The 12068-nt window shown below is 39.3% G+C and overlaps 1 protein-coding gene across 1 annotated transcript in view; it reads left to right on the forward strand.

Annotated features, from left to right (window-relative positions):
- The first annotated feature begins 3801 nt into the window (after positions 1-3801).
- The window catches only part of LOC131931060 (cytochrome P450 27C1), an 86493-nt gene continuing 78226 nt past the window's right edge, over positions 3802-12068 (forward strand). The window contains exon 1 of the mRNA XM_059287750.1: positions 3802-3901. Coding sequence (XP_059143733.1) covers positions 3863-3901 — 39 coding nt within the window. The 5' untranslated portion in view covers positions 3802-3862. The remainder of the gene's footprint in view (positions 3902-12068) is intronic.

Raw genomic sequence — 12068 nt, forward strand, 5'->3', positions numbered from 1 at the left:
AGCCCATACTTAATCCGCCTCTGACGATAATGTATTGCCTTGCTGAGGTTCATAGAGGACCAATTAGCTCATTATTTTATTCTTTCCTTAGTTCTAGTTTTGGTGCTTTGAGTCCCAAGCAGTACTTGGTCAAACTGGCGTGGATATATTCACAAACGTCGAGATAAAACAAATCGTACCCGTTTCCTCTTTGACTGGGTGTCGCCCAGCTTAGTGCTTTCGCAACTTTTGAGTTCGTCACAGTTTAATTCGTTCACAAATCTGGCGCACTCGTCCCTCCCTCCCCCCTCCCTCCCGAAATGACCTGTTCCGTGTTCAACGGATGTTGAGGTCAATTTCTGAGTCCGAGTCACCCTGAGTCAACCTGAGTCACCCTGAGTCATAAAGATATCCGCGCCTTTAATGTGGTTAAATAGACGTCAACAAGTGGGTTAAACAGACGTCAACTTAAGGGTTAAATAGACGTCAACAAGTGGGTTAAACAGACGTCAACTAAAGGGTTAAAGAGACGTCAACAAGTGGGTTAAACAGACGTCAACTAAAGGGTTAAAGAGACGTCAACTTAAGGGTTAAAGAGACGTCAACAAGTGGGTTAAACAGACGTCAACAAGTGGGTTAAACAGACGTCAACTTAAGGGTTAAATAGACGTCAACAAGTGGGTTAAACAGACGTCAACTAAAGGGTTAAAGAGACGTCAACTTAAGGGTTAAAGAGACGTCAACAAGTGGGTTAAACAGACGTCAACAAGTGGGTTAAACAGACGTCAACAAGTGGGTTAAACAGACGTCAACTTAAGGGTTAAAGAGACGTCAACAAGTGGGTTAAACAGACGTCAACTTAAGGGTTAAAGAGACGTCAACAAGTGGGTTAAACAGACGTCAACTTAAGGGTTAAAGAGACGTCAACAAGTGGGTTAAATAGACGTCAACAAGTGGGTTAAACAGACGTCAACTTAAGGGTTAAACAGACGTCAACTTAAGGGTTAAAGAGACGTCGACAAGTGGGTTAAACAGACGTCAACTTAAGGGTTAAATAGACGTCAACAAGGGGGTTAAACATACGTCATCAAATAGGGTTAAACTGACGTCCTCAATAAGAAAGTTAAATAGATATCATCTTTAATGTTAAATAGAAGACATCTTTAGGGTTAAATAGACGTCAAAAGGGGGGTTAAACAGACGTCATCTTTAGAGTTAAACAGACGTCATCTTTAGGGTTAAACTCAAAAGATTAAACAGAAGTCATCAACAGGGTTCAAATTATTAATTGTCTTTGAAGTTTTAGCTAAATCCTAGAATCCTGTACCGTTTAGCCATCGTCAGCAGTCTATGACACTATCAGAACTCTTCAACAAAAGGAGACAACCCAAATAGCCGTGTGAACACATCCGGGTTAACCGTAAGTTGGTGCATAACCTTAACGTACCCCTGTTACCTAGATAACGCCTGGGTAATCGCCATTTTGAACTGGTTTACACAAGTGGGTGTTTACGATTGCTTTGGCTCAACTCACCAACAATGATTTGTTAAAAAATCTTTTTGGCCAACAATTTCAAACAAATTCTGTATTGTTAAAATAAACGATTTTTGAATAGAGAACATATTTAGTTTGTGTAGAGGGGGGGGGGGGGGGGGGGCGGTGGGTGGGGATGGTTTAAGAATGTTTTTATTCGTATTTGTTAGTGACATTTTAAAAAAATCTTATTAAGGGCTTGATATAGCAAGTTTTCAACACTTGATGTATTGTCGAATTTATTTGTTCAAAATATGAATCAGACAACACGCAGACAAACACACAGACAATGGCGTCACACACACAGACAATGGCGTCACACACACAGACAATGGCGTCACACACACAGACAATGGCGTCACACACACACAGACAATGGCGTCACACACACAGACAATGGCGTCACACACACAGACAATGGCGTCACACACACAGACAATGGCGTCACACACACAGACAATGGCGTCACACACACAGACAATGGCGTCACACACACAGACAATGGCGTCACACACACAGACAATGGCGTCACACACACAGACAATGGCGTCACACACACAGACAATGGCGTCACACACACATAATGGCGTCACACACACATAATGGCGTCACACACACACACAAAGGCGTCACACATACCGAAAATGGTGTCACACACACACACACACATAATGGCGTCTCACACACAGACAATGGCGTCGCACACAGGGTTTCTTTCACACGATTTTCTCTCGGGGGCTGGGGACACACTCGAGCACTTAAATTACCGGGGTGTTGAAGTTTATATTTTCTATGTAAGTTACAGTTACTTTGTTTTCTATTTCGTCCGGAGAGGGGGAGGGTAATGGACGTGCTCCGGAGGCGGAGTACGGGTGTTGGGGTGCCACCCTGAGAGACTGAGAAATCTTTGAAAACCCTTTGGTTACAAGCATAGGCCCCAGGGCAACTGCCTTCATTCAGTTCTTAGACGGAAGTTCGTCCCAGCATGCCTTATAATATCTGCACCTAATTTACCTTGAATAAAACGATGCTTTACCTAATGCTCTTAGCTCCATTCCTAATTTTTTTTTCTTCCTTCCCCCTAATCTTTTATCTGCGTAACACGGAGTAAACACCAAGCCATTAGCGTCAATGGTATGCCGAGTTGTCCCTCCATTTCACACGTCTGTTTTTCTTTTCTTTCAACAGCTCTATTTATTTGTGTACGTAATTTTAAAAAAAAAATTAACATAGACTTAGTACTTATTAACCTTTTGCATGCGAAGACACGTGGAGGGGAGGGGGGTGTGGGGTGATTGTAACAGCTCAACCGGCCTGCACAGTGTTTTACGTCGTCCGCTTGCGGGTTGCACTCGGTGACCCCCCCGCGACTGCCTTCGAGGGGCGGTTCAGTGCGACCTCGTGAACAATAGCGTTGAAGTACGACAGAGATCTTTTATGGCGTACCGGTTTATCACTTGTGGCGATAAGCGGCGTAAAGGATATTTTTTCCCCCTTCTTCTTTGACGTAAGTTCACTTGCGTGCGTCCAGCTGCTTTGATCGCTATTTGTAGCTATTATGAAAGTGGATAAAAATATTTTTCCCCCAAGAAAGTAAGAAGGAAAGTATTTAAGGTTGTACCAAAATAAAGATAAAAATAATGCTTTGAGCTATTAATAACATTGAGCATGTTCGATTAATTAGCAAAATAAAATGGAAATAATATTTCTCTTAGGAGATGAAATTCAATGAATTAATATTTTATAGAAAAAAATTTGCGAAGAAATGCGATACAAAGAAAATTGTTAATATTTATTTGAGAAACATAAAATGTGTGATTTTGGTAAATCATACTTTTACGCCGCACTTAACTAGTCACCTTCGACATTCGGCGATTGTCATGTGTCGACCATTCATATTAGCAGGACACCTCGTTTTGTTTTGTCCCCCCCCCCCCACCCTACACACACTCTCTCACACGCACACACACTCCCCCTTTCCCAATGTGTTCCTTATCACCCCTTCCCATTAACCTCCATTTTGTCCCCATTTCATGTCCTCTACCGGTGTCTCATAAACCACCCCCCTCCTCCCCTCTATAAAAAAAACCCACCACCCCCTCCTTTCCTCTTCGCCTTGAACCTTTTCTCCCCACCTTTTCTCTTCCCGTCTCCATCTCTTCTCATACCTTTCGCCCAGGTTGTATTCCCCCCCCCTAACCCCCCCCCCCCCCCCCCCCTCCGACTTAAAATACGGCCCTGTACACCGGCCCGATACACCAGTCACAGAGCCCGACATTCGTAGTGTCGTCTGCCTTACCGTCTGCTGCTTCACAGGGATAGCTCTTTTTGTTTGTTTCGTGGGTCCCTATGAAGATTTTTGGGAACCTTGTGGATCTAACTGAATTGGTAGGGTGTTCTGTTTTTTTTTTCCTCAATCACTACATTCTGTTTTTATTGATTTGTGTTCTGTTTCTTTCAACACTATGTTTTATTTAACTAAATTGATGTTCTTTTTTTTCAACCACCACAACATTTTGTTTATTTTAATTGGTGTTCTGTTTCTTTAAACGCAATATTTAACTACATTGGTGTTCTGTTTTTTTTTTCAATCGCTACTTCATACTGTTGATTATTATTGGTTTTCTGTTTCTTTAAACGTTAAACATCACATTTTATTCAACCGAATTCATGTTCTGGTTCATTAAACATTATAATACTCTGTCTGTGTAGTCCTTTGCAGCATAGTATACACGTATGCAAATCTAGTACTTCTAAAATAATATTTTAAAAATAATTATTTTATCTACTTAAACATATTTAACATATAAATGCGTGTTGATTGGGAGTTTTAATTACAATGTGATTGTGTTTTAATTAAGTTATTTTTGGTGTTGCTGTTAGTATCGTCTTAGTTATAATCAACAGCGTGTTGAATACTTAATGTAAACATTGACATTGATGTAAAGTGTAAAGCATTCACACAGTCATATAGGTCTAGGGTCATTCGTAGATCTGGCGTGTTGCAAATGTTATATATTATATATATGTTTACAGACCTACCTAATGTATCACAGTCATATATATATATATATATATATATATATATATATATATATATATATATATATATATATATATATATACATATGAAGTATATATGATTCTTTTCCTATTACTGCACCGTCTTCTTCTCTTAAGCTGAACTCAACCCAATACTGTTTTAGTGTGTTTAGTATCAAAGTGACTAATGTCATCCACCAGTAGATGACATGCCACTATTGATCAGATGACATGACCAACAACTAACTGAAATGACAAGCTACTAACTAGTCGTCGTCATCAGTGACGCGACCCCCACGAACTAGGCGACACTATCAATGAAACCACCACCACTGCCCCCTACCCTGGGGACCCGCGATAGAGGGCTAGATACGACGGATCGTTATCGTGGACTGTACTCGTTACTCCCGTCCTATCTCGCGTACTGTGAGGCTGATTAGTGGCGGCTAATTGTTGTCGGTTAATGAAGGTTCAAGGTCCGATGACTTGTACAACAGGTTGATAAAAATGTTGATCTTTTTTTTAACGTTGGTGATATGATAGTTGGATAGATAATTGGGTGGTGGTGGTGTAGATGGGTTGGGGAGTTGGATAGAAAAGTGGGTGGTGGTGATGATGAGGTTGGGGGTGGGGAGTTGGATATGGTGCTCTAGATGAAGGTGCTATTGCCAGTGATGGTAGTTAGCACAATTGGTGCAACATAGATGATTACGAAAGAATTGTCTCAGACTTTTAGTGTCATACTACACATTACAGGGGGGGGGGGGTCTTGAGATTTTTAAAATTTGGTTTAATATTCTAATACCAGTGTGACCCTATACACGCAGTTAGGATTGTAGAAGTTTCTCGATGCTGAAAAATTAAGGGGGTCTAACTATTCAATTAGGCGCAATAATTAAGAGAGAAAAGATTGAGTTGGGATAGTTAGTTGAAATGAGCGCCTAAATATTCTCTGGAGCTTTGGTATTCTAGTAAGGGGAAGGAACTGCAGACGTTTAGCTGTGCTATAGACTGGTATATGTTGGTATAATGCTGTATGTAGCCTAGAATTTTATGCTAGCTTTAAAACATCTAATTAATAAAGTAATCTCGATGCAAAACAGAGCACACGGTTAACCAAACATAATTAATTACTTGAATGCAGCCGCACGCCCCACAACGAACAGCTTGTAATAGCCACCATCGGAAACACCGCCCACCATCTGAAACACTACACACCATCTGAAACACCACACACCATCTGAAACACCGCTCACCATCTGAAACACCGCCCACCATCTGAAACACCACACACCATCTGAAACACCGCTCACCATCTGAAACACCACCCACCATCTGAAACACCGCCCACCTTCTGAAACACCACACACCATCTGAAACACCCACACCATCTGAAACACCACACACCATCTGAAACACCACCCACCATCTGAAACACCGCCCACCTTCTGAAACACCGCTCACCATCTGAAACACCCACACCATCTGAAACACCACACACCATCTGAAACACCACACACCATCTGAAACACCACACACCATCTGAAACACCACACATCATCTGAAACACCACCCACCATCTGAAACACCACACACCATCTGAAACACCGCTCACCATCTGAAACACCGCCCACCTTCTGAAACACCACACATCATCTGAAACACCACCCACCATCTGAAACACCACCCACCATCTGAAACACCACACACCATCTGAAACACCACATACAATCTGAAACACCACACACCTTCTGAAACACCACACACCATCTGAAACCCCACACACCATCTGAAACCCCACACACCATATGAAACACCACACACCATCTGAAACACCACACACCATCTGAATCCCCACACACCATCTGAAACACCACACACCATCTGAAACACCACACACCATCTGAATCCCCACCCCCTCATACTAACGCCCCATCCCCGAGCCCTACACCCCATGTCACAAACTAAAGCCCACGCTAGCATCTAACGCCCCATCCCTTATCTAACGCCCCAATGTATTGTATTCATGTCCCACCCCACCATCGGACGCCCCAACCCACAATCTAAAATCCCAACCCACAATCTGAAACCCCACCCAACCATAATAAGGCCCCCACCCCACAATCTATAACCCCACCCCACATCTAAAAACCTCACCCAACCTTCATACCCCACCTCACAACCTAACGCCCCATCCCCACCTTTAAACGCCCCCCCCCCCCACTTCTTTAGGCCTCACCCCAGCATCTAAAACCCCACCCCACCCTCGGGTCTCTAGATCTCGGCCTGGTGTAAGCTTGATCTCCTCAATATTTGCAGATCTCTACCCCAGCTCTGTGTGTGTGACCTTTGGATGAGCACTCATCTGACTACCATTAACCCAGTCTTCTCCCCGCTAGCCTAGATCTTCACTTCTTGATTGGGTGCCGTCCCATGCCCTCACTTTTAGAACTTTCACTGTCTTCAATACGTGCTATCAATGTTAAATAAGTTGTATGCGTTTTCTTAAAATACAAAGAACATATCTATATAAAGCATATATATATATATATATATATATATATATATATATATATATATATATATATATATATTTAGATTGATAGATATATAGATATATATAGATAAACATATATATTATATGTAATATAATTAAAATATCGTATATATATATATATATATATATATATATATATATATATATATATATATATATATATATAGATTGATAGATATATAGATATATATAGATAAACATATATATTATATGTAATATAATAAAAATATCGTATATATATATATATATATATATATATATATATATATATATATATATATATATATATATATATATATATATATATATATATATATATATATATATAGTATATTTGGATTTCGCTTATGTTATATAATTAAAATATAGGAAATTTCGACCCACCACCCACCTTATATAACATTAGGTAACAATGTTATAGACCATCATACCATACATGTAACACATCGGCCACCCCATTTCCACACCTTTCCTCCCCGCTCCCACTTACAGGCTCACTTCCAATAAAATAAGTTACAATATATTTTTTTATCTGAAATAAAAACTGTTGCAGGAGTTCATGCTCACTGATAAAGAATTAATCATCCCACCTACAGAATCGCGAATGTTGGGGAGGTGGGGGGGGGGATACATTAAACTAGATACGAGTATTGCATAATTTGAAACAAAAATAAAAATAAAATAAAACAGTTGGTAAATAATAATGTATGCATAATATAATTGGGTTAATTTCTTTTAGCGAAACTGGACATTTTTCTATAAACTCTGGCATTTAATACTTCTATGTCTTTGTTATGCTATACAAAATAAGTAGATGGAAGCTTCGGGCGTGATTATAATTGATAACAAACAATTATATAATTTAAATTTTTGTTTCAATACTAGGAAAACACAGTTTAAAAAAAAAAGTTTAAAAAACTAAACAAAGTTTCAACTTTTCGTACGAATTTTTTTTTTAATTTATAATGAACTTTTGTTTATATTTCACAGAAAAGAAAAAAATAACGCTGAAACATTTTATCTAGAAGTGCATTAAAATCAGCAATTTTAATGCAATATGAAGTGTTTCGAACTTATTCAAATTTGCTGAGCTAAAAAAATGCCACATTAAAAACCAGAACGCATTTTTTTTAAACGTCTTATTAAAATGCACTAAATTACTGAAAGATTACCGTTCCTGTTTCAGCCAAAAATAAAAATATCTTTTTTTTTTTAAACCAACGAATCCGAAATAAGATATGCGATAAATGTGGCCTGCGCACTAAGATGCACCGCCATTGAACGCAGTGATACCCTTTCATAATTCGCAGCTATCTCGCAGCCAAGATAGCTTGAAACGAAGCCGAGCTTTCTTCGGCTGGCTAAAACTAATCCGATAAATACTTTATTAATTTGACCCATCTTCAACGTGCATATTACTTAATCTAAATTATCAAACTAATTTTTTTTTTAGCTTTCAGAATATTTTTGAGGTCAATTTTTGTAATTAAGTGTACAGAGGCTAAAGTTGAAAGATGTTCCGTTAAAAAAAATGTTTTATCTCGCCCCACTTAATCAGCACTTAACAGCTCGATTCGTTTAACTCCATTCTAAAAACGAAAGAGTGCAGTTGTAGCCGAATATTAAGGAGCAGCCTACCATGAAATGATGATGCAAGGGTAGGTGAAGTCAGGGGCGTAGCGAGGGGGGGGGGCGGGGGTGCGGACCGCACCGAGTGACACCATTAAGGGGGGTGACACCAAGGCAAAAATAGCAAAATATATAGAGAAAAACTTGAGGGGGGGGGGGGGTGCAAATCGAAAGTTTGAGGGGGGGGGGTGCAAATCGAAAGTTTGAGGGGGGGGTGCAAATAGAGAACTTGAAAGTTTGTTCCCGGGAAGGGTCGCTACGTCTCTGGGGGGGGGGGGGGGAGTGACACCATTAAGTGCCGCACAGGGTGACACCCGACCTCGCTACGCCACTGAGTGAAGTAGAGTTGAGCTGTTTCTTAAAATGTCAGGCTTTGTCATAATAATGCCTGTACATTTATGAGTGACGTAATTTACAGGGCTCGATTTTGTAGTGTGTACATACATTTTTTGTACTAATCCAAGTTGTTGTAATATGTACATCAAGTTTTTTGAATGGTGTACGTCAGGATTTTTATAGTGTTACACCAAGTTTTCTTGTGTGAACATGAACTTTGTATTCTGTACATCTAGATTTGTAGTATGTATTTTATATTTTTCTAGCACGCACATCAAGTTCTTGTATTGTGTACATGCTTGTAATCAGTTTATCAAACTTTTTTCGTGTGTACATAGAATGTAATCCGTACATCAAACTTTTTTTCGTGTGTACATAGAATTCTGTTGTCTGCACATCAAATTTTTCTCACGTTTTTTTTGGTACGTGTATAAAAACTGGCCTGGTTTACAAATTTAAACCGGATGTTTACGAACGCGCGAATGACGTAGATGAACTGGATTTTGTGCGGCGGTTCGCCTAAATGACGAAATGATTTCCCTCGCCTCCCCCCTCCACCCCATTTGCCGAGTTTCTCAATGAACGTACATATCGTACGAACTGTTTAACCCGCAGATTAACATATTTTCTTGCAGGCTTACGGCAACCTTAATTTATTTCTGGTTGTAATACATTTTCCTAGTATGGTGGGTGGGGGTGGTGTGTGTGTGGGTGGTGGGGGGGGAATAAAAATAAGACCCCTCTCCCAGTGGCGTAGCAAGGTCGGGTATCACCCGGTGCGGCACTTAATGGTGTCATCCCCCAGAGGCGTAGCGACCCTTCCCGGGGACAAACTTTCAATTTTTGATTTGCACCCCCCTCAAACTTTCGATTTGCACCTCTTAAAACACTATTTACCCTTTTTCTCTCTAAATTTGCTATTTTTTGCCTTGGTGTCACTCCCCCCCCCCCCTAAATGGTGTCACCCGGTGCGGTCCGCACCCCTCCGCCCCCCCCCCCCCTCGCTACGCCTCCGCCCTCTCCTCATGTGATCCGAGTGATTACAACTATTCATTGACCATGCGTCTGTTTAGTTATCATCATTGCCTTGACATAGTGCTGGTGGGTTATCTCTCCTGTATGATACATTGTAAAGACGGATCAGTTAAACCAGTCTAACAAGGAAATAAAGTAGGCTTACATATATTGTTTTATCATGCATTAAACTTTAAAAACATTTAGAAATTTGACATTTATTTAAAAATCCCTCATAAACAAAATCCCCGCAGCTACGGTTTCTGTATAGACAGGAAAAAATAATATATATATATATATATATATATCCTAATTATCCCGAGTTAAGTAGAATTTTATTTTAATACATAAAAACAAAATATCCTTGTTTAGTAAAAGTGTAAAAAAGCATGAAAGTGTTAACAAATTTTTAAATACTAAAAAAACGAAAAAAAAGAAAAAACTGCGCTATGCTGAACACGAGTTAAGTCCCTTGTCGATCTAGTAAAAATACAATTGTAGAATGACGTCAAATAGCGACGTCAACGTCCCACCCCAATTTAGATTTATTTTAAAAAAAACTAGGCTAGCTCTACACACCCTTCTGATTGAGTAGTCGCAGACCACCAGGATAAAAAAAAAATTATAATCCGGTTATTTCGCTATCTTCTGGCGAATGAAATTCCTGGTCCTCGGAAAAGTGCAGTGGATTATTTCCCCGTCTCGTCTGCAGATAATTGAAATCTGCTCAGAGACAGAGAAACGCTGACAACGTCAGGGGAAGTAAGTCACTCCAGATTTTAATTTAAAAAAAAAATTTCTTCTATCAAGGTTCATTTATTTAAAGAATAAATAATTGACCTAGTCCGAAGGAACGCTAATTATAGATGATTTTTAACATCCACCAAAATCGACCCCCCCCCCGCTTGTATATTGACTGCCTTACTTTACACCAGATTACGCAGCGACAAACTCAAGCTATAAATAAAACCCGGCAGTTTTAAAAGCTGTTATAAAAAACTAAGCTATAAATTAAAGAAGGTATAAATAAATTAAACAGCTAAAACGCTAAGCTTCAAAGATTTCTTATCCAAGTTGTGGGTCATATTGCGTGTTTTGTGCGTCATCACCTCAGATGACGTCATACTCACGACGTCATAGGGTTTCTGCCTTGGGGTTAAAGAGTTCCCTTATTATAAATCGTATAAATACCCCCCCCCCCCCCTATAAGGCTTGAGGTAGGTTATCTATTTTTATAAAAAGACAGTAGATATTTTTAAATTCTTGTGTGGCTTAGCGATATTGATATTAAAAAAAAGGACTCTTTTTTTAAAATTACCTAATATAGAAGCACATTCTTATCTAAGACGTGCATAAACTGTTCACAAGTGTAGGTTTATTTTTAGTGTCCTGTACTATGCCAATAACAAGTACTCTCTAAGACCAGCCATTGTCTCCTCGTATCATTTTACTGACACGGACTAGGTGGAGGCCATTTCACGTGCGTTTCAAATTTCGTGTCAGGTAACTCGATGTCATTTCTGGAACTATTAACCTTTTCTGGAATGTGAACACTGTACGTTTTTAGCGGGATTTATTTTATTGAAATATTTGGAGATTTTATAAAAGGCAAGGACTACTAACATTTTGTTTAGTTTTTGTGTGTGTGTCGAGCTATATAATCAATGGCTATATATATATATATATATATATATATATATATATATATATATATATATATATATATATATATATACACATTGTGCTAGGGCTATTGTTGTCGTTATAATTAGCCATAAGTTGACTTACAATTACTATTTGAGCTTGGCATATCGAACAAAGATTCTCAGTGATAATAAAAGTTTAAATACGGACTGCGGCTAACAGTAAATCGGGCTTTTCAAATGCTGTTTTGTACACACTCGGTCTCTGGTGTCTAGTTTCCCTCTAAACGAAACGCTACTGTCAATCTGCCAGTGTTTTGTCTCCTTTCATTTA

The sequence above is a fragment of the Physella acuta genome, unplaced genomic scaffold, assembly GCF_028476545.2.
Source record: "Physella acuta isolate Inbredline_101_S28 unplaced genomic scaffold, ASM2847654v3 ptg001885l, whole genome shotgun sequence".
NCBI lineage: Eukaryota > Metazoa > Mollusca > Gastropoda > Physidae > Physella > Physella acuta.